Here is a 25,162-nt window from a genome sequence, read left to right as displayed (position 1 = left end):
TAGAAACACCTCTAATATCTAAAGGTTAATCAATACTGCCTCCAGGGAATAGGCAGAATGTATCTGTGTGTGTTTATTTTCGCAAGCTCTTCAGTTTTTTTGAATTGCAGATTTTGAGGTGGGTAAGCACATTGCCTCGTTTGCAAATGTTAATTTATGGGATATTCTTACTGTGTGTTTACAAAATGACAATGTCTCTGTTTGTTTGTTTGCTTGTCCGTCTTTCCCTTTCTAATTCCTCATCTGTCCTGCTTTTAGGCTCAACTCTATGCAAGGATCTAAGGTTATACCTGAGCAAATGTTTCACACCGGGTTCCATGGACAGTCAACTCCAGCAGGTGATCCGAGAAAACCTCTACTTGAGAGCCGTGCCCTGTGAGTACCCCCAAAAAGATTGTTCAGAAGTTGCTCTATTAGAGATTAAAATACCTATATCCCATCTAACAAGGGAACGTTCAAGGGGAAAAACAAATGTTTTTCCAGAAACATAGAATGTTCGTTCAAAGTTATCTGGTCTTTAATGATGTTCTCAAAACGTTAGCACAAAAACATTATCTTTACACAATTCATGGAACATTTTCTTTTTGTTGAATGTTCTTCTATGTTTTTTTAACGCTCAGAAATAACATTTTCATAACTTAATAATAATGTTAGCAAACTGTTGTTTTTGTTAGCTAGGATGGAGGAGGATTTATGTCTGTCTATATCCAATTGTCACTAGTGCCACAAACAGAATAAAAAAGTTACTGATTTCCAGACAGGTTTCCCAAACACTCCCCCACTTCTGTCATTGGTCAGACATACAGATAGCTCCACCCCTAACTCACATTATTGGTTGAGCTGATGCCAAATCTAAGTGCTCAAACAAACAGAGCAATGTTTTGATAGTGCCTGTAGGTTTCCACTTTGTCTCAGCCTTTTCTTTTAAAATCCCTTAGGACAAATAAACAAATGATATATGATATATTCAGTAGAATATATGATCAAATTCATGTGGATAGCCTAACTCAAATAATTTTGTTTTAGAAGGATTGAGGGATTTTAGAAGGATTTGAAGATTTGTTTAAGTGCATATTGAAATCTTTTTGTTTTAGTTCTAATATTTTTTTATTTTGTATACATTTTATGATCTCTTTTTCTTAAAATACAAATATGAGAAGCAGAAGACTAAAGGAAAATTCTCCATGTACTTCATTTCATTTCATTGCTGTCAGAGATTGTATGTGTCATTTTTCATGGTTAAACACACATGCACATACGTTTAAACAACCTAATAAACTAGAAAATGAGCTTGTTATTTCACGCAACAGCACTTAACATCTTGCACGCAGGATGATCGAACTCAAGGTACTGCAGTTTTTCTGATGAAGTGTTAATTGGCGTGTGATCCATTTAATAGTAAGCAGGTGTTGACAGCTCCAACTGGTTTCACTGCGACAAGAAAGGAAGGATGCGAGAGAATGATAAGAGAGACAAGGAAGGGGGAAGTTGAAAGATAGTTATCAAAGCAATAGTTGTAGCAAAAAAGAATTTTCCATCATTATTTACATGACACCCTCATGTCATTCCAAACCCAACATACTGTTATTTTTCCTGCGGAATGCCAAAGAGTGTTTAAAGAATTTTATACCGTTTTTATACTTCATATAATCCTTTAAAATGGGCAGTGATGTTTTGAACAAAAGTGAGGCAAATCTCCATGCTCTGTGAGAGAGAACTGTTGAATATGGCCTCATAACATTTCCATGCTTTTCACTTCACTTTCACACCCTCTTTTCCGCTCAACTCCCTGTTGCTTTCATTTTTCTGTGCCCTTTATCCTGAGCTTTAAAATCCTAATTATATTTTGAGTAATTTCTTTCCCATTTTAATCTTTGTGCAGTGATAAGACATAGATTTGGATTAACCTCTATTAAATTCATAAGCTTTTGTTAAGTAGATGAAGTTCTGCTGGTTTTTACGGTGGAATTGTTACCAGAGACGGTACAAGGAGGTAGAGATAGGGAGATAGACCACTTATAGAAAATAACTAACCGATCTCACAAGATATTATGAGATGGCGATTTCGCATGAACTTGTATAGCATGAATCATATGAAAATGTAAGATTTTTTTTTAAAAAGCATGGAGGTCCACCCCTAACCCTATCCATAAAGCTAACAGTCACTCGGCTATATGCAGATGAAAACATATGATTGTACAATATGAATTCGCCACTAATTTGGAAAACGCTAAATAGTTAAGAATTGCCATGTGATTGTGTTCTTGTCAAATCATAGGTATAAGTCCCGCCTTTGAGTTAAAAGAGCCAATCACCTTTTTGATTGAGTTTGTTTATTCTATGATGCACTAGATAAAAAACCCTTTAACTCACTTTAAGATTTATAGTGTTATTTGAGCTAAAAAAGCATTTTTTTTATATCAATCTTGTCAAATTGTATTGCTGATTTGAAATATGTTATTGAAAACAGAATCTTGATAAACAGTTTCAGAGAGTTTAGCCTTTCCTCACTCAATTTGATTGGAGCTGCCTGTACTCTCAGATTCTAATATGTACACGTTAGGTACTAATGTTTATTTTTAAGGCTTTTTCACAACTTTTGTACCTTTTTTTTTTATTAGAGTGTGTGGTGTTACCAATATGGGACTTTGTTTACATTGTAAAACATTTGTGGCTACTTTGGGAACGTCCTGGTGATGCTGGCTCTCTGTTTTTCTCTTTCATTGTTCGAAAAGTTTTCAGTCATTTCTCGTAGTTCGGACACGATGCTGCATGGTCTGGCTCTGCACATGTGTTTGAGCATGTGTGGGCGTGTGTTTGAAACATAGCGTAGACTTGAGTGGGGTAATCTCTGATTTATAGTGATTTATAGTGAAGTAGGTCATGCTGAGCTTGACGCTGCCCGTCGTGTGCCATTCTGCTTGCTGAGACACACACACACACAGTCACACACACACAAACAATAACTGCAGGGATGCCTTTGAGCTTGTCTTTGGCTCTTCCACATAAGCTTCGCACTTTAAGATTCACACGTGCTGCTCTCACATGGACACCCTCAAACATTAATTATTCAAATACTTACACAGGACAGTGAACACACAAAACACACTGTTCTGGTTAGTTTTTCTCTTTATCTCAGTCTGCTGAATGAGGAAGTGCCCCTAAAGCTAGGTACTTTCAATTCCCAATGTTGCCCTCACCTTAACTTTCTACACTGTCCTGGAGAGAACAAGTCGTTTGTAAAAACAGAGATGTTTGCAGATGTTTCAGCTGCCGATGTGTGATAATTTTAACCATTGTGCAGTTTGTCATCTGTTATGTTTTAACTAACTTGCAGACAACACTATGGCAAAGTTCACACTGTCAGTCCAAATCCGATTATTTGTGAATCTGATTGGAATCTTTTTAGATTTTTTTTGATGTTCACACATACTAAATATGATCAGATTCCACTAAGAAATGCACAAAAATCAGATTTAGACTGACAGTCTGAACAAGGCTTCAGTTAAAATCATGCAATATTTGGGCAAAATTATCATTGGAGAAGTTACATTTAGCCCTCTTTGATGATATATTCAAGATACTGTATCTGATTATCACAATAAGACTGATTTCACAGCGTAATTTGCCACAGACAGATTGCATTTTAAAAAGCTGATTCTATTATGATAGTGAACAGAGTTCAGATTATGAATAATCATCACAAGGCAGTCAAAGCTTTAAAGGACATGGATTTGGTCAGAGGAAACTGACCATGACGTCTGCAGTTATCAAAGTCGATTAATTAAGTCAGCCCACTCGACGGCCATCTTATTAACACTTCCTGGTAGCTTTTTTTTATTTGTCACTCGCCTAATTTTTCCTATTTCTTATTCTTATACTGTCTAAAGTGTTACTGAAATTCGATGGGACATCATACAATTACTAAAGCATGTACAAAAAGTTATATTCACAACATATGCCCAAACCAATTATTTGCTTTGTAATCACCAATGTTGGATACAATTACTTTCAAAAGTAATGTTTTATATTATTGTGTTTCTAATAAAAATCATGAATTATTATTTTACATCGCTTAAATGCAAAGAAACACATAGCATTACTTTTGTTTTAAAGAGACACATTTTTTATAATCAGCTTCATATCATTATGAGCATTATCATCATAAGACTTAAAGGGATAGTTCACCCAAAAATGAAAATGCTGTCATAATTTACTCTTCCTCAAGTTGTTCCAAACCTGTATGACTTTCTTTCTTCTGCTGAACACAAAAGAAGATATTTTAAAGAAGGTTGGTAATTAAACAGTTGCTGGTCCCCATTGACTTCCATTGTATTTTTTTTTCCTACTATGGAAGTCAATGGGATCCATGAGTCGTTTGGTTACCGACTTTCTTCAAAATATCTTCTTTTGTGTTCAGCAGAAGAAAGAAAGTCATACAGGTTTGGAACAACTTGAGGAAGAGTAAATGATGACAGCATTTTCATTTTTGGGTGAACTATCCCTTTAAACTCTCATTGAAACCCATTCACACCATATGGGTTTAGATTAAGTCAGGATTAGGCCTTAGTTCAACTAGGACATTTAAGTAGCTTTTATAAATGTGCCTTAGAAAAACACATTACTGGTGTGCATCTTCAGACAAAACAATAACAGTGACATATTTTAAGATATGTGTGTGTAAGTTGCTTTCAGTTAAAACAGCTCAAACATGCATTTTAGTCTGGGACTAGACTAGCCTTGTCTGTGAAACCGTGGGTTAGACTTTTCTGTCAGTATAAGTCAAGTATACTTAAGTGTAATTTTACCCTAACCCTAAGTATATTTCTGAGAAGTACATAAAAAGTAGACTGAAAGTATACTTTCTCTTTTTTTTTATTTTAGGTCAAATGAAGAATACTAATAGCGCACTTGAATAAACGTCTTTTTTGTAAGGGTAGTGCTGCAAAAATAACTCACAGCCATTTTACTGCAACACACCCCATTCAATAATACAGATTTAACTCGCAAAAACAGCCAAATAAAGATTCCTTCAGATCACTTCAGTGCAAAATACAAGTCATTCGATAATAAACTTTAATTCACGGTGATATAGTGAATATTATGGAATAATGACAATAAAATAGGTGTTAGGAATAATAGCAGAGCTATTGTAATGCAGTTCTGCCAGGTGTAGTTTACATTTATAAGCACATTTTTTATTTTGTCAGCAGTTTCTTTTCATATCACATCTTTTCACTCTCTTGCTTGTTACAGTTTTGGCTTTTATATGTTTCTTCTGCTCTGAGACCAGCTCTGTCAACTCTACTGATCTCAAATGCGTCGTTCAGACACATGAGCCAAAGGCTTTCTCATTATACCTGCTATTTAGCAGAATGTCCAAGCTGCTCTTTTCCATACAATGAAAGTGAATGATGGTTGTCCCTTGTCCCAAACCATCCCCTTTCATTGTATGGAAAAATGCTTCTTCACTTATAAGAAAGAACATCATGCAGGTTTGGAACGGCATATGGGCAAGTAAACAATGACAGAACTTGCTTTTTTTTCACACAATGTAGAATAGCTGTGCAAATCACTCTGCCTGACCCTGAAGGGGCTTTAGTTCGGCTAAGTAGAGTAGACAGGAAGGCCTGCCGAGGCCTCCGGCTGGGAGCTCTAGTTTCATCTGACAGAGATGGAAAATAGCAGAGTAAACAGTCTGGATGCCTCCAGCTTGGTAGTCATACTTTACCTGTCCAATATATGCAGCAGTAATGTTGACAGTAATTGGGGCGACATGAATTCGTAAACCATCACGCCTTGATATCTAAGGTCAAAAAATTAATAAATAAATCAATGCAAATGACCAGAGTCAAAGCCTGACCTTGAATCTGCTGACAAAGATTAAAAAATGTGAAATCCTTATGTTGGGTTTTACTATAGGTAAAATGTTATGTTATAGTGAGCATATTTGGTTTGTGTAATCTTTTTGCCACTGAATTGTGTTGACTCGCTGTCTCTTTGCCAAAATTCAAAGGCAAAATAATGCATTTATTCTTTACAGAGAAGACGATCAAAGAATATCCAAGAATATAAAGGCAGTGTCTATTTACACTAAGTGCAAATTGCCAACCAAAGGCTATTTTCGCTAACTCTGTCCACCATTGCTTGGATAATTTACCCTTGGTACAAACAGAAAATCATTTCTATTTACACTTTGTATGAATATCATCTGTCACGATTTGCACTAAGTGTAAATATGATGCTATTTGTATCTGTTTACACACATGCACATGGTATCCACTATTCACACTCATGGTAAATAGCACAGTTTCTTTAAATAGCCACTGCCTAAATATTATTCATTTAAAAATACTTTCATCTACTGTAATTCAATATGTAGTTTCCCAATATTTGTTTGTGATGTAATTGTTTGCTTAAATCTTTCCCCGCCAGCGTTTAAAAAAAAGTTGCAAGCCACCACCAGCGTTTTTGACCATTTTCAGAAAATGTTCATGGCCCCCCAGAATATATTGTTTTATGAATATCTGAACATGCAATTTATCAAAAGAAAGAACAGACCGTCTTCTTTTAAACAAAAAGCTTCATGCATTCTTTTTTTTATCAACACTTGAATGTGGGTAAGTCTCATAAAAAGCTTTTTGAGCAAAAAGCTGAGAAAATCAGATCTACATCCAGCTCAGATTCAGAACGAGGATTAAAACATAGATGGAGTAGATTGAGCCCATCAACACCCCTAATGCTTGCACAGTCCTATAGCTCGTCCTGGGTCGACATTTCATTCATTAGGCAGTTGTCATGCTGTTTAGTGTTGATGACCGCGTTATTTTTTCATATGCATATGATTACATGAGTTTGCTTGTTTTTGTATCTTCTTCGCATGTGTTTTGATCAGGAGTTTCAGTAGTCTTTCAGAAGATATGTAATAGCGCCCCCTAGCGTATAACAGTAAAAAACATGGAAAGCCGTCAATTCCGTCAATGGTGGGGAAGTGTTAATAGAATCACATTTAGCAACCTATTAATTTAGCATCATGCTATTATCAAAATTCTTTTTAAATCAGTTGTGATGCTGAGAGTTGCACCTATGTAAAGTTAGGTTCTAAATTGGTCACTTTTTAGGTTCTATTTTCATTATGATGTTGCCTGAAGATGCGTTCACAACTATGACATTTCTGCAAAATTTCACTCAAAATGTCCATTGTTAAGTGTTGCAATGTATGATGGTTTTCAATGTATGAAGGCACTCTTTTTTGGTTAGTGCAACAAATTCGTTGGACCAACTTGAACCCGATACGAAATCTGTGCGGAGAAAGTTACTTTTAAAAGTAATGTGTTACAATATTGCGTGTCTCCCTAAAAAATTGCTATTTGCATTACAGGCTGAAGGAAATGCAAATTCAGGCTTGTACAGTAGAAGACGCAGCTCAAACAAACCTTTCAGCTGTGCTGCCATTCTGGATTGAAGAAGAATAGGATGCAGGAGAAAAAAGTTCAACACTCTTACTTTAGCACTTTAAAAAAGAAACACAAATGTGGTTTATCTAAAGTAATTTTTGCTTAGTAATATGGTTGAATTGGATCATCAAAGGTCAGCAGCAAAGACATTGGCTCATAAAGTGAGATTGAATACTTAAAGTATATTTGTGTTATTTAACATTTAATTATTGCATGTTTGTTTAATATTCTGAGTTTGCATGTCACTCTATTTATTCATTTTGAGGGATACGGAATCTGTTTTTGTGCAAGTGAGATGAGTAAACACATGCTCAGATTTAGTCTAGAACCACAATAAATATCATGGTAATAACCAACCATCATGCTTGCTTATTAGTATCATATTTACACAGCGCCCACAACATCTCTGCACTTACTCCACATTTCTCTCAACAAATGGGGACTGGAGAACTGTCAGTGTCAGTCATGGTAAAACATTGCGTTACTTTTTTGAAAAACTAACTCAGATATTTTGTTGTTAATTTAAAAGTAATGCGTTACTTTACTAGTTACTTGAAAAAGTAATCTGATTACATCACTCGTGTTACTTTTAATGCATTACCCCCAACACTGCACATGATAAATTCCTGTTTGCATGGATTCCTATTGAAATGATTGGATTTTACCTGTGAAAATTTGCTGAACAGTAAACGTGACTGCTCCTTTATAAGTCTGTAGACAACAAAGCTGCTCACCAAGTCAAATGACTGTATTAGAGAGTGTATGACTGTATCAGACCACTGTTACATAATGTCTGTCTCATATAGCTGTAGGCATGAGGAGGACAGTGTGCAAAGAATTGCTATAATACATTCAATATACAGTCGCATAGTGGAATACTTAAATCCCCAGCAAATATTTTAGTTTTATACTTCTATTTCATTTTGAATTTAATTCACTTTATGATTGTATTTTCTGACTTGATTGGATTGTTTAATGCTGTTTATCCCATCATGCCTCATTTCAAGTTTATAAAGAGGTCAACAGTATGCATACAAGCAAGTTTTAATATTATTTTTTAACATAGTAAATTCTTTCTCACCATACTTTATGTCTATGATTCCATCCACCACAGACTACATTGTTTTTTAGAAGTATTTTCAGATATTTAAAGTGATTTTGTATCGATTTCAAATGAGGGCACATTAGATAGCAAATATATAGCTGCTGTTCATTTAAACCAAAGCCATTGAACAATAGAGATCGACTGGGGCAGCGGGGCTGAGAGAGAGTTCACATGGTCCACTGCTAAAGAGGAGCGCAGGACATAAAGGATTAAACCGCTTAAAGGAATTAAGAAACGGTCGGCCGTTTATCAATTATTCATGCAATAGAATCAAATTAAATGGCTTTTATAATGGGTAAGTAAAGAGGGGGTCTCTTTAGAGAATAGATTGCACACTGCACATATTACTCTGCTTGTGTATGATGTACAACGAACTAGTTTGATTGTGTTTTAAAAAGTAAAAATGACATTTTAAACTCTTTTATAAATCAGTGCTGCTAAACCGAATCATCAAAAATGTATTCAAGTTACATAATTTTCCCTTTGGCATCATGTGTTTGTCATTCATTTGCTTTGTGTGTGCCTTGAGCATAATTTGTGGTCCTTCACCAAAGTGGAAATAAGATGTGTCAGTACGCCCTGCTGAATTCCCCTGTACTCGTGTTGAAGGAAGACTTCTGCTGAGTGCGTGGTTGTTTGAGTGAGTGTGAACTTAAGTGTCACTCTTGCTGTAGGTCTCAATCTGTCATAAGAAGGACCTTGGTTTTGCTGAGGTCGGCGTGAGGTTATTTATAGAAAGGTCACCGTTACGACACAGGGTCAGGAACACCTGGCGATCAGTTAATGAGCTCATCATTAATTCATGGAGGGTGAGAGTCCTAATGTGTCTTCGATGTCTCTGATGTGTGCTTCAATCACTTAGCTGGCGCTCTGAGAGAATTATTCACACTGAGCTTGTCTAGAGTGTCTGTGAGGATTGTGAAACCACTGCCAACCCTGTGAGCCTTTGGGAATTTTTACTGATATTTGTAGACTTTTGAAATAACAGTGGGTTTGTTTGGTTTGCAATTTTAGCATATTTGTAATAGTAGCAAGCTGTTGTTTACCTCCCAAGTCTATTTCGGTGACCAGAAACGACTTGAATATATTTGTAACTCCACATTGCCATCCCATTACTACTGTATATATTTATATTCAGATATACAAAACTGCAGCTATATTAAGTAAAAAGACAGTAATTGTAAGCTACGTGCTAACTACAAAGAGATTGTTGGATAAGTGTTTATATAGAAAACAGGATTAACTGTATTTTCACCAGTATAGCCTTCTGCTTTTTTAATATAAATTTGCACCCCTTTGTAAATATTTGGAGCAAGCTTCTCCCTTCTGTGTTCTCATTACTATTTATTCCTCTAAGTAAAATATAATAGTAGTTGTGATTGTCGGGGTGGTTTAGTTTCGGTGTGTTTTATGCTGCCTTCACATGCTATCATCAATGCACAATCTCCCACTTCTGTAGTTGTGATTATGAGCTTGATGCATTCAAGTACTTTGTTGTCGGAGAGAACAGGAATCATGGAAAACATCAGGTTTATTCTTGCCTATATTGGGAAAATCTTATTAAAGCCAAAACGATATAGACAACCATTGACTGCACTAGTGACTCGATGGTCAGCTTGCTGACGATTCTGGAATTTTGGTCAAATACAGGCTATTATCGCTGTGTACAAAACATATAATACGCTTCAAATGATTAAATATGCACTATTTAACGACAAGAAGAAACCAAACTAAGGAAGCATTAGTTTGGTTTTCCCTTGTTTCATCAATTTACTATCCTTTGTGTATTTAAACCCTTAGTTTGCATCAGTTCTTTGTCTTGGAAGTGTAGTGTGCTTTTGCCTTTTCTGTTTAATAAAGATATTGTTCGTTCGTCGCTCTGTTTCATGCATCATTCCTGTGGATTTACCCATAACAGTGAGAACATTTTAAATAAATGTTATCTTTTCTCGTGAGCTGCAATTATGAGAAATAATAAAGATGCAAATTATGAGATGTAAAGTTGCAGTTTATAGAAACAAAGCCACAGTTGTGGCATGAAGTTGGAATTGTGAGAAGTAAATGCACAACTGTGAAAATATCTACAATTTTGAGGTATAAAGATACAATTGTAAGATATAAGTCCCAGTTGGTAAAAATAGTTGCAAATGTGATAAATAAAGGTGCAGTTTTGAGATATAAAGGCACAATTGTGAAAAATAGCCACAGTTTTGAGATATAAAGATAAAATTGTGAGATATAATTGCACAATTGTGAAAAACTGTGACAACTTTGAGATATAAAAATACAGTTGTGAAATATATAGGTGCAATTGTGAAAAAAAAACAAAATTCTGAGGTGTAAAATGCAATTGTTAAATTGTGAAATTGTGAAAAATAGTTGCAATTGTGAGATATAGAGATGCAGTTTTGAGAGTGCAAAATGTGAAAAAAAGCCACAATTTTGAGATATAAAGATGAAATTGTGAAATATAAATATTATATCAATCAATTATCAATTAGAAGAAATAAAGATAATTGTGATTGTAAAATTGTACATTTGTAAAAACAAAACAAATGTGGAGATATACGTAAAGTCACATTTATTGGAAAGTATGATTGAAGTTGTGTGATACAATGGCACAATCAGGAGAAATAAGGTCACATCATATTATTTTATTTCATTTTTAAGCTTCCATAAAGAACAAATCTATTGCCTGTTTATTAGCAAATTTCCACATAAAAAAAAACCTACAAGACAGAAGTCTTCGCTTGTCCTTATCTAGCTTATTGTCCTTATAATATTTGCATATTGAATTGTGTTTGGCTTCTTTTCTAGCATGCATTTGTATACAGCACAATGTTTGATCTTTCATTTCTCACATCTATTAACTATCTATCCATCTCGTTACATGTCCACTGGCATGGAAGAAACCCACTCGATACTGTCCGAACCGCGAACGGCCTGCCACTGATTTTTACATCTGTTAAACGCACAGCAGTGTGCTTATCTTCACAATGATTTATGCAAATGTCAATAAACCCATTGTGTATATTACTGATTATTAAATGAACACGCAGTTGCGCAAACATCCCGACATGCAGTTTGCAAATGCATAACACGTGATATGCACAGACCTTTCCTATTATACACCATTCACAACAGTATTTTTGCCCAGAATCCACTCATTTAATGTGCATTAGGCATTGCTTAATTTTGTACACACGCATATGCTCCCACACACACCCTTGAGGCCAGCCTTAAATTAGACAGACGCTGCATTTCCCTGTCCTCGCTCCGATTGTCCTCTTGTCTATCTGTGATTGACGTGTGGTGGGTGTGGCGGTTAGTAATTCGGTCTAATCATTCCAGTACGCCTCTGGCTGTGTGAGCTGCGGGTGAAAATATCAATATGCACACAAACACACACACACACACTTGCAGAGTTCAGGACCCCAAGAGTGAAGTGCTGGGACTAATGCTCATGTTGTGATGTACTGGGGGATTTCGCTTATCAGACTCTTAATTAGAGATATTGAAGCGGAAAGGAGGTAAGATCTGTGCGTGCGTGTGTGTGGTAGGAGAGTGATAAAGAATCCGTGATTGATGTTGTGTCAGTGTGTGGAGCCGCTCAAAGCCTGCGGAGAGAGGGAGGGCCGTGTCAGATTTTCTTGGCTGGATCGCTGTAATTGGTCTGGGCTGTTCATAGCTCTGTTAACTTGTCAGTCAAGGCTGGATGGAGAGGGGATAAGATGCCATCTTAATCTGGCAGCGCACACACATACACACATTGAGCCAAAGTGTGGGTCAGCGATCCGTCAATAATTCTGTAACTTATTTGGACTTGCTGTATTTAACATGTCCCTTTCTGTACGATGTCACCCGCAGGTACGACTAGACAGCCACGAGACGGCGAGATCACGGGAGTCGACTATAACTTTGTGTCCGTCGAGGAGTTCTTCTCGTTGGAGGAGTCGGGGGCGCTGTTGGAGAGCGGAAAGTTCAAAGGTCAGCCCACGTTCATGACCTGAATAATTTATGAAAATAAGAAAATAAAGTGTTACAGTACAAATCCATTATTTCAATTGTTCTCTGGACTCCTTTTAAGGTCACGCGTTATATCTATGGGGCTTTTTATCCAGCGTTGATCTATTGATTCACAGTTGGAGCTCCATTTACACATATCAAAATGCATCAACACAACTGTTGTGTTGGCAATACTCATCTATCCAACAGCTCAAAGTTCAAAGCTATAGTTCACCCTAAAATCATCATTCATCCTGTTTCTCACACAAAGTTATCATGGCTTTTGAAAATAGCACTCAAGTTATATAGACCCCTTTTATTCTATTTTATAATCTTTTTTGGATTCTGGATTTTTGTTGTTAATGGAAAATTGTCAAAATGTAAATAATGTATTTTGTGTTCTATGCCAAAAAGAAATCATGCCGATATCAAGTATATCTCTTCATATACTCTTGATATCAGCGTTTTATTTTATTTTATATATTATATTATATTATATTATATTATATTATATTATATTATATTATATTATATTATATTATATTATATTATATTATATTATATTATACAGTCAGCATAACAATTTAAGTGAACAGTTTAATTACATTTTACATTTTCTAAATTGGTTAATATCCTATTTTGGGTAACATCCTTATTTTAATGGTCTTATAAAATGGCACTCATATCTAAAATAGAGTGATATTTCACGTGAGGAAGTAAAACTGATAATAAGAGCAAGTTTAATTTCCCTTCAGTTTATCTCAGTCTGTCTCCTGTCTTTATATTTGAACACAGTAGTATCATTTTTTATAGTAAATTGCAGAAATGCTTACACTACTTTGAGCCACACAATGTCAGTTTATACTATAGATAAAAGCTCATTGTTCATTACACAGATATCCCCCCCAAAATAGGCATTTCATAGCAAATGTATCGCAATTCAGTGTTTAGTGTGGAATTGCAAGCTCATTCCTCTCTCAGCATCATTACTGTGGGCTCTGTGACACATGTGCCTTTAGCATGTAAGTTATGGCTCTCAGGGGAAGGATCGCCTACCCCGACTGATTAAACGAATAAAACGAATTAGCATAAAAAATGCAGCCGCATTTACAAAATGCCATAAATGCCATTCTCACCTTGCCGACACGGCATGGTATGATTTACTTACCACTGCAAAGGCAAGTTACTCAATCAATAACAGATGGAGATCAGGACCAGTTCAGAATCTGTTGTACCATCTGAAGATATAATGTCACCCCTGTTGTATAGTATTCCATCCTTGAGGTGTTTTTTAAGCTTTTAGAGAATATACTATGACAATATAATGGATTATCGTGTTTTTAAGGTGACCTTGATTGCTAGATTTTGTAGCTCCTGTTAGCTATTTGTATTGAAATAAAGCTATTGATTCACTCTGCAAGAAATAATACCCATGGCTTTAACCACTAGCCATAAATCCCTAGTATGTAAATCCTTTAATTGTGTTTCATGAGTTCACACTTACAAATATTCAGATAGAGTAAAGAGTATGCGTATTTGGCCGAAGGGAGGGCTCCGAGGTCGGAATTTGGCCCGAACCCAGAGTTCTCCCACCATATCCCTGGGTGGGATAGGAACCAGCCAATAGTGAGGAGGGATGCAGAAAACTGTTGAGGAACATAGGTGAGTCAGCTATGTATATATAGGCCTCCTCTTGTGCTGATTGGGTAGATAATTTGAACGAGAGAGAGAGAGAGAGAGAATGTAACATGTTTCCTTGACCATGAGGTTAGGGTGGTTCAGTGTTTTGCAGAGTATATAACTACCAACACTAATGGACCCTAAAATAAGACACTAAATCAACACTTCATAAACAAAATAACTTCCAGGCAGTATAATAACTGTCCCTGGAAGGCCTGAGTGACACGCTTCTTATATTTCCTGGATTAGGGAACTACTACGGAACCCCTCGTCCTGTTCACATCGGTCCAGAAAGCCCTCCCATCACCTACCAGGAGCACCGCAACCTGCTGAGAAACTTCCGTACCCGTAGCAAGTCCCTCAGCAACCTGGAGAAGGCAGGCGAGGAGGGCGACAACAGTGAGGAGGACTCAGGTCTATCAGGTAGGAAGAATGCCTATACACCTACAGATATGTATACGTAGATGCCATATTCAACGGCTCCAGACAAGTCGACGTGTCCGCCATTTTGGAAAGGTTAATATGATGCTGTTTATCACTTACAATAACAAATCAATGAATTTTCATAGAAAATGTCACAGCATTGTGCAGTCTATGACTGTGAGAACCACTGAGCTATAAATAACCTTCAAAGAAGAGAATGCGCTGGTTTGCGTTTCTATGTATAACACAATGTGTAATATCCAAATAAAGAATTATCATAATAATGATCAACTAAATGCTGGGAAAATCATCTGTTAAAGGGAACTTTTATTCACCCAAAAATGAAAATGTTGTCATCATTTACTCACCCTCAAGTTGATGGGCCCCATTCACTTCCATAGTATGGAAAAAAATGGAAGTCAAAGCAACTGTTTGTTTACTTGATAGTGAGTAAATGATGACAGAATGTTCATTTTTGGGTGAAATATGCCTTTAATGTCTATTGCAGATATACATATTCATTCATGTGAATAATTAGGTTGCAGATTCACAGTCAATTTGCTCTAAAATGGTCATGGACAGGGACGGATTGACAATCTGTGCGTTCTGGAAAAGTCCAGAACGGCCGTCCAACCGAGGGCCGTCGGCACAAAAAAAAAAAAAAAAAAGTCTAATAAAGCAGTATTAACAGCCAACAGCAGGGGCACTAATATGATCACTTATGCTACGTGTAAAAAACAACAACTGAGGAAGAAGTGTCGGCCTATAGCCACTGACATTTTATAAGGCTGCACTTTTAAATTTGCTTACATTATATTTGAATAGCTGTGGTCTCCAACGTGGTGCCTGTGAGTTGCCCGCTAAACACATTCTATAAATAGCCCCAACTTGCCGTCGGGGTTCCAGACTTCGAATAAATGGTATAATTTTGCGACCTTTTCAACTAAACGTTTCAATTTGAACTTTTGTCTCTACAAAATTACCCAACTCTCTTTGATTGTACGCTGTCATTTGCGTTGCGTATGAGAAAAATCAAATGGCAAACGCTTAAAAAGCGGAACAAAACTTGTTTGATCTGAGCAGCGCATTATCAGCTCGGCCCAAAAAACAGCGATCGCGGACAAAGCTGATCTCGATCACGCAAACATTATTGCACAGAGCTGCGCGATCCACTGAGGTCTGAGAAGCATTTCAATTTAGCGCAGAATTCTCTATCTCTATTATAAACCACAAATGACTATGTGATTTAAGCTTGTAAAAAGCCAGATGAAACAGCGCTGATATTCTCAACATATTGACGCAAAAACAAAAAACAAACAAAAAAACAGGCGAAACATTGTTCCGAGAACAAACCAGTTAGAAGACATTACACACCAAAACCTATGAATTAACTATTAAAAATGCTGTTATATTAATACAGTTATGTATAAATGTATTAAATGTAATGCAGTAATGTTTTTGTTTAGAAGTTATGGCAGTTTATAATTTTTTTTTTCCTTTTTTTCATTTATATTTATACTAAATGTTTGGGCTACTGTTTTTGATAACACGTACAATAGGTTTATAGAAAATCAACAAAAAAAAAACTAAAAAAACTAAACAAAAAAATTAATTTTCATACGTTTTCAGGATTTTTTTTAAACGCTTTTAAGTCTGAACCAGAATATCAAGATATTTTATTATTTCCCATATGATGGTGAAAAGTAAAAAAGCTTCACCATGTTATGTATAATAAATATTGGAGTATAACAAATAAAAATTCCTTCTAGATGTAGCCCTTGCACACAAAAAGGTTGGAGATCCCTGGTATACAGTAGCCTAACTATATGTTTTATAATTACAAGTTTGTGTAATTTGGGTTACTGTAGCCAGTGACATTTCATTATTTGTATTTTATGGCATTGTACATTTTTTGTTTTTATTTGAAGGCTGAGGCTTCATTAATAAACACAACCCCAATTATCATCATTGGTTTTGAGATGTTACTTGCTGTGAATACCTTGTCTGATAGGCTACAGTATTGTGGCATAGTATCAGGACATCCTGGCTAGTGTCTGTCCCACACGGCTAGAGGCGAATGGCCGGATGATGGGCCTATTTGGGAGAAAGTCCAGGGCTGTTTTTTAGCCCCAGTCCGTCCCTGGTCATGGACCAGGTTTGAACATTGATATACATATATATACATACATACACATCCATATATATACATACAGTATATGCATCCACTGCCCCTTGTCTGTTTGTTCGTGAAGTATATTGGCAAATTTGATTTTGAGAGTACAATACTCTTTCAATTTATTAGTTTTACTATATTTAAATCCAATCCACAGGATTCTACATTTTCTCTCAAAATCAGAGTGGACAATTCAAAAAAATGTATGCAGATTGATTTCTGGTCATAGAAGCACTGTAGTAGTAGGCTAATAACCGTGGTAGGCCAACAGATTTGACAAGTTTCTGTCTTTTTTTTTTTTGTCATATGAATGAGTCATTGAAGCAAAACTTGCTGAATTTCTAAGCATTACTTATAGTAACGTTAACTTGGAGTTCAGTTAGTGAGTTCATTGAAGGAGTGAAGAATTCATCATGCTGATTCACTCTGGTAATTTGTAAATTCCTGAATCATTTTGAACTATTCAAAGACCAACTCATAAGAGTCATTTGCAATTGGACAAGACACGAATTGGAATACACCTGTCACAGTTATCTGGACTTTTTCATCTTTAGTTTCACTTTCATGGACTTTCAGCTCTTCACATGTGTTTTATTTTCCCACCACTCATCAGTTGTCATGGACACTCATCAGATCATCACACCTGTTCGTCATCTCCTCATTATCACTGTACTCATGTTCCTTACCTTCACTCTGCGTTTGTCTGTTGTTGTTTGTGTGTGCATGTTACACACGCTGTTAACCGTTGTGGATTACCTGAGTTTGTTATCGTTAAAGAACCATTTTGTTTATAGAAACCTTTTTTAACTCCCCTTCATCTTCATCTTCATTCTTGTGACAACACCTGAGAGTGTGTGTTATGTTGTTGTTGTTTTTTGTGAAGCCTGCGAGGACAACTCACTGATAACGCGAAAGGTGCACTTTTCGGTACAAACATCTCATCTAATTCAATTCAGACTGCAAGATTACAACTTGCGTGACAATATACCAATATAATTTATGATTTAAATTTTTTTTATTAAATTTAAAGAATTCAAAAAGAAATTGTGCGCACATCCAAAAAAACTTTAGGCAGGTGCTCGATCAAATGAAGCATCAAACTCAAAATAAACAAGAATTGGCACACTGCACACATACATTTGTGTTTGATTAGGTCGTTATTGTGTTGGATGATTGGGTAATTAGTTCACTAATGAGGTCAGGTGTGATGGTTCACACTGATATAAATTGTACCTTTCTATAGGCTTGTTCGACTTCATGCAGCTCTGAGCAGACCGATCGGCGGCTGACTTAAAGCAGTGCATGCCGGTTAGAAATTTTGTCCGACTTGATACAGCGCCGACACCACGTGACTGTGACGTATGCCATCAAAGTACCGCGAGAGCGATTCGAGAGTAGCTGGAGAACTCAGCCAGCGCAGCTTCTCCAGAGCGGCTGCACTGGGCTGCAGGAGGGCTGATGACGACACAGCTGTTCCACGATTGGCCGGATTCACTGCATGACAACGATCACGTGTGTTTCGTGTTTATTCGAACACCTTTAGTTCCTCTAAAGCTCTCAAATCAGTTTTTTTATAAAAGTAAACACTCTTTTCATGTCGTTGCGATGTTATATTGTGTCATGTTTATCAAATTAAAACTGATTAAAAAACGTAGACTCCACTTCATTGATAGTAGCTTATGTTGAACTTTATTCTTGTTCAAACAGACACTGTATGAAGCAGTACATAAAGTATTGAATGAAAATCTCTGAAACATCTATTATTTGGCAAATATTGCATTTATTTCACTTCAGCTGCGGTAAAGTATGCAAACACCACGTGAGCGGTCACCACGGGAACCAGAATGTGTCCGACTTCACGTCTCCGTTTGCAGCTCCTGCCCGCCTGCACGCGGCTACTCTCGCCGATCGGGTGCATCCAGCCGCAGCCGATGTCGAACACACCTTATGATTGTTGCTTGCCTGACGAAGAACCTTTGGGTCGAAACATTGTTCTTTTTGATAAATCCTTGGGAGCAGAAGTGGCAGTGTGCCGATTCTTGTTTATTTTTAAATTAAATTTAAAGGACAGAACTTATTTTTTTTAAAGGAATCAAACCACATAGTCTCCCTGTTTTTTCATTGTATTATGGTGATCCTGGATTGAGTTATGGAATGCTGTGATTTGTGGTCTGAAATATAAAGTACTATCATTATACTTCAGAATGGACTCAAATCCTCTAACCTATGATGATACGGGCTAAACAAACACAAAATAGCCAATTTCTTTGTCATTTTGATTGTAAAAATCTAAATTTTGATAAGCGATACCATTCTAAAAAAAAGTTAGCGGATCAAGCCAATACATACAAGATCAAAAGTGTGGCTGTAATTGTTGTGACACAAAAATTCCCAGTTTTTCTCTTGTCTTCCATGCTCAAAGTGACAGCAGAATAGTTACCAGGCAAACAATACCAGCCAGCTTTTTCAGTCTCTGTTATCCCGCTCTGATGTCAACTCTAACATATTCTCTTTCTTCTTTAGAAGCCTACAAACCTGCCTGACTTGTTATTTTTCAGGTTTTCTTGTCCTTCTATTATTATTATTCCACCTTTCCCTGACATTTGGATCTGAGGGGACTATGTGGGCACAAAACACAATATATCACAGAGGCTTGTCACATCATTACACAGGATTATCCTGTTATTAAACCCACAGATTTGATATTTGAATGTCTTTTTTCCCTAGTTCAAATGCAAGATTGAAGTACATGATTTGTATACATATGTTGGGTTTTGAAGATAGACAAAGTACAATCAATGTTGCCTTTAGAGCAAACAAAAGGTCAGTATGGGATCAATCTCAGCCTCTGTTCTCCCTGAAATCCCTGAAGAAATAGCGTTGCCACGGTTTCTTTTGCAACAAAATGAGAACACCAGCATTCCTAAGACTGTTAGTTGCGAAGACCTTTGAGAGACAGCTCAGATCCTAGTCATAAACCATCTGTGCTTACTGCAATCTGCCCACCAGCCACACATTTGAGAGGATACTATTCTGACCTACATACTTCACAGGGCATGGATGCTCTCACCTTGAAAAAGATGGCACCACTGCCAGGATTATGTTTGTCTGGGTATGTTTTATTTTATGACTTTTCCAGTATCTTAAAGGTTGTCACGTATACTGGCTTGACTTGATAATCCAGATTCAAGAGGCTTGAAGCAGATGAACGATGAAATCACTTTTAAAACACAAGGAACAATAACAAGACAATGAACAGAGGATGACTGAGGGTTTAAATACATTAGATGACAACAAGGGACTAATGATAGACAGGTGCAGGTGAAAAGTTTCTCTGGCTACTTTGACGTATGTATGGTTTGGGAGTGATAGAAGGTCGAAGCTAAATCTCCAACCTCAGTGAAATCACCCATTTAAAAAAAAAACACTGAAGAGAGGAGAATTTACTGGCTAAAACAAAACTGTACAGAGCTTGTAATAAAACGAGAATCAACACTGGCATTGCTTTTCAGAGATGGCGAGAACTGATGGATTTGAAATGTTGTAAAAGTTACGTTAAGATGGCCAATCTTCAGCTAATCCGCTTGAGATCCTTTCATCTAAACTGGTTATGGGCCCTATTTTAACGATCTGAAACGCAAGTATCAAGCGCGAAACACAAGTAACTTTGTGGGCGGATCTTGGGCAATGTTGCTATTATACCGGCGGGATAAATGACTCCTGCGCCCGACGCAAATCTAAAATGGGTTGATCTGAAGTAGCTTCATTATTCATAGGTGTGGTTTGGGCGTAACGTGAAATAAACCAATCAGAGCGACATCTCACATTCCCTTTAAGAGCAGGTGCGCTTGTTCCATGGCGGATTGCTATTATAACAGCGGATTTGCCAGGCGCACGCCAGGAGTGGTTCAAGGCCGAGGAGACCGACGTTCTCGTCAGGGCCGTAAAACACAGAGAAGTGACATTGTATGGGGATTGTTTTCTAAACCTGCGAAATAGCACCAGGGAACGTTTGCGCCGGAACACACCTCCTCTTTGCGCTGAACCGCCCACGGGAGCGCAAGTTAATTTCTTAATTTACCGACGTGCGTCTGTGGAGGGAAAAGTCAATTGCGCTGGGTGCAAGATAGGGCCCTATATCTCTTAAGCTTAGTAGTGAATGTTTTATGAGCAGTATAGGATAACATTATTCATCCGCACGCAGTCAGACAGAGCCAAAGCACAACCAATGTTTATCCACAAAATGCATGCAGTTTTGTTTTTTTAACCACTAAAATATACATAGTGTACCTTAAAACACCATTCCACCCCTAAACTTGGGATCAAGTTTATAGTGATACGCCACTTCAAGAATGCATGCCTCAACCACCTTTAATCAGATCATATCACAAGTAATTACTTAATTAATTGTATTTAATGTGAACTTGTAGTGTACTTCAAATCTTATAAGTATATACTTGCAGATAATATCAATTAAATAAAAGGCTACTTGAGTGTAATTAAAGACAGTATATTTAATTATTTTTATTTGGAAATAACATGCAATTAAGTGTCTGAAAACATTACATTTAGGATACACTTAAGTATATTCTTTTAAAGTGTATTTTTTCTGTAATGCGTGCTAAAGTTATGCTAAAGTGTACGTCTTTTTCACAAGGCACGAAATATTTCGCATCATTTCAGTCCGATCTTAAAGGTTTATGTGCCACATTTCAGCACTGGTTGTTTTGTGATTAAAAAGTTAGTCTCAATGCAATGCTGCTTATGCAAATAGACTTGTGCACTGCTGAAATTAAATGTAGGAGTGTGATGAATAAACTTTTAGATGCAGATTTAACAATTTGATTTACACTTTACTTTTAGAGGTAAATGTAACATTTCAATTTCAAATGCCAAGGTCATGGGTTCAATTCCCAGGGAATACTGTATTGTACAGATAAATGTATACTTTAAATGAAAGTCACTTTGGTTAAAAGCATCATTTACATTTTGCTAATTAATTACATATTGCAAAACATCAACCATAAAGTTTTTTTTTTTCTCCTGTACATAAACTATATTGAATATACCGTAATATATGGTATAAAAATGAAAAAATTCATGGCCATATCCATCATGGTTACTAAAATAGCATCTGTATGTCAGAGTTCATGGTGAAATCCCCCTCCTGCTAAACATCAGCGCTGTTAAAGCAGATAGAGTGTGTGTATGTGACACCACAGCCAAGGGTGAATGTGTTTGTTTGCAGCTGGGCTTATGATTCTAGTGGGAATATGCTAATTACCTCAATACAGAGTGCAGGTTGCAGATGTTCAGGTCCCAGCTGGGGATCCTTCATTTGTATACTAGCAATATGGTATTTCAAGTGATATAAGAGGATGTCTTTATATTAATGAGTTGTTGAATGAGAGACAGGTTCAGTTTACAGCCAAACAGCTTTTTCTCTAGATGACTGTGAAGCCGGTTCTATACGAGCAATGGCTTTTAAGTTGGTGTGGGTTACACATTATAGATGTACAACATTTTTTTTTAAAGTTAGCTTACCGTTTAGCTCACTTTTAAAAAGAGCAGTTGTTACGTAAATAATACTTTAAAAGAATATAATTAAGTGTGAACTAAATGTAATGTTTTGGACACTTAATTGCATGTTATTTAAATTTAAATATTTAAAATACATGAAATGTAATTTCATGAGTACTTCTATTGTCTTTGAAACATGGTTAAAGTGTACTGACATTTATATACATTAATATACTTTAATATAAGTAAAATATACTTTAATGGAATTTCTATTTAAAACTTGTATGTCATGTATTGACATGAGAATATAGTTCTCATGTCAATACATGTCAATACTATAGTTCTTCTGAGAATATAGTTCCCAGTATACGGTTAGAAGATGGCTGTCTCTCATGTGACCTTGTTATTTGTACACGCTGTGACTATACAAATCACTACATGTAAACAGGAAAATGTTGGCGTTATTTTGTCACTTATTGGGAGCAGTATGCTAGCTGGAGCCATTTACCTCCAGTCTTTGTGCTAAGCTAGGCTAGCGGTGGGTGCGTCAGACAGAGTTACGGCACGCACAGAGATGAAAAGGGTAGCCTATGTATGGACTTATCTTACTCTGGGGGATACGGTGAATAAGCTAAAGTCCCAAAAAGTCAGCGTGTTCCTTTAATTTATCACCAGACAACACAACACCCTGACCAGCATACAATTATCCAATTACCTGAAAGCTATTACCCAAAATGTATGTTTGGTTTTCAGTTTTGGTGTTTCAGTGAACAATGCATTTCAGTACATCACTACTTATGCTAGTATGAAGCAACAACAAATGTCAGAAGACATTTCAGAGTTCAGACTACAAGCCGACAAAACTGTCCAGTCAACTCTTTCATAAGTTCACTTGGGTTTTGTTTGTCTGTGCACTTTTGTCAAGCCCTAGTGTCTTCACCCCATGGGCAGTGGCATAGATGACAGAGGCATCGATCAAAGCATGACATTGAAGCCAATCAACATACCGATCTGCCTCTATGGATTCAATGTAGTGCTCTGTCTCTTAGATGCTGACCCTGCGCACAGTACATTTCACAATTGACACTGAAGCGATTTCCTTTAGAATGTAGAATGAGGAAAACTTGGGTCTGCTTTTTAGCTTAATCAAATTTCTACAAAGTTTTATTTAAGGAATGACAAACACATTTAATGACCATAGTGAACCTCCTATTTTATATGTATGGAATACCCTTGATTACTGTTTTAGTGATAAACACTGTTTTCCTCACCTTAATAATTTTTTTTTTTAAACATGTTTTTGTAATATGTTTTTCAGTGTAAAAAAGTTTTTTCCCCCCACAAATAAAATTAATTAATAATTGATAAAGATCCTTAAAGTTTTGGGGCATTAACAACCTGATATATGTCATAACATTTTTAGATTATATTATAAGACAAAACTGCTTACTTAACTATGAAATAAAATATTTTTCAAAACTACTTAAAAAGAATATTATTAAGAGTTTCATTCTTTTTCTTCATCATGATATCAGAACAGTTGTATTCCTGATATTTTAATTTTATGAACAAAAATATAGCAATATATTTTAACTAAAAAATTAAAAACATTCTCTTTATAGTAGAGGTATATTCAAGCCAATTTCTTTTTTTTGTATTGAATTTGTGATTATATTTTTGAATAAATGAATGGTAAGTGATACAGTAAACCACTGTTAGTGTTGTCGTTAAGTACACTATATGGACAAAAGTATTGCGACACCTGACCATTAAGTCAAGTCAACTTTATTTTCAATAGCGCTTTATACAATTCAGATTGTTTCAAAGCAGCTTTATAGTGATACCATGAAAATTATTCAATGATGCAAACAGTTTATTTTGGCTGTACAGCAGTTCTAAAAGAAAATTATATCATTGTTCAGCTGAAGTCAGTTCAGTGTTGATTCAGTTCCGTTGTGAAGATCATCAATTATTAAAGTAGTTCTATAAATCTATAAAGCAGTTCTGCAGAAAACAGTGATGTCATCGTCTAGTTCAGTTCCGATGTCATCCCATAGTGTCAGTGCAAATGAACGAACACGGTTTGATTATGATTCAGGCTGCATAATTCATAATTAGATTGTGGATCGGTAGCATTCAAATATTTCATCTAGTTCCTTTGGTTGACGATAGGATTCATCACGCCAGAATGGACACCAAGCTGGTCATAGGTTCAGAGGACTTGTCTGGTTCTCCTGGTCTTTGCTGAGGATCTGTGCCGATGGCTGTCATGTAAAATTGCAGCTACAGGGACTTCAATGACATTGCGTTCTAAGAGTCAGTCCCCCTTTGCATCTATAACAGCTTCCACTCTTCTGGGAAGGCTTTCCACAAGATTTTTGAGTGTTTCTGTGGGATTTTTTTTTGCCCTTTCATTCGGTAGAGCATTTGTGAGGTCAGGCACTGAAGTTGGACGAGAAGGCCTGGTTTGCAATCTCCGTTCCGGTTCATCCCAGGGGTGTTCGATGGGGTTGAGGTCATGGCTCTCTGTGGGGCAGTCAAGTTCTTCCACACCAAACTCATCCAACCATGTCTTTATGGAGCTTGCTTTGTGCTCTGGGGCACAGTCATGCTGGAATAAAAAGTGCCTTCCCGAAACTGTTCGCACAAAGATGGAAGCATAGCATTGTCCCAAATATCTAGATATGTTGAAGCATTAAGATTTTCCTTCACCGGAAGTGAGGGCCCTATAGCTAACATCCAGGGTTCGAATTATGATTTCATCTTTGTGGGGGTCTCTTAAAAAAAAAGAAAAAAAAA

General features: G+C 36.5%; 1 protein-coding gene across 3 annotated transcripts in view; it reads left to right on the top strand.

Moving 5' to 3' along the window:
- The window catches only part of magixb (MAGI family member, X-linked b), a 91,319-nt gene that overhangs the window by 28,597 nt on the left and 37,560 nt on the right, over positions 1-25,162 (top strand). For all 3 annotated transcript variants that reach the window (XM_084389154.1, XM_084389156.1, XM_084389155.1), the window contains exons 3-5: positions 259-375; positions 12,430-12,549; positions 14,497-14,670. In XM_084389154.1, the coding sequence (XP_084245280.1) occupies positions 259-375; positions 12,430-12,549; positions 14,497-14,670 (411 nt within the window). The remainder of the gene's footprint in view (positions 1-258; positions 376-12,429; positions 12,550-14,496; positions 14,671-25,162) is intronic.

This window comes from Rutilus rutilus (assembly GCF_951802725.1).
Source record: "Rutilus rutilus genome assembly, chromosome: 19".
In the NCBI taxonomy this organism is placed as follows: Eukaryota; Metazoa; Chordata; class Actinopteri; order Cypriniformes; family Leuciscidae; genus Rutilus; species Rutilus rutilus.
The sequence above is the reverse complement of the archived record's forward strand: the minus strand, read 5'-3'. Positions and strand labels throughout refer to the sequence as shown.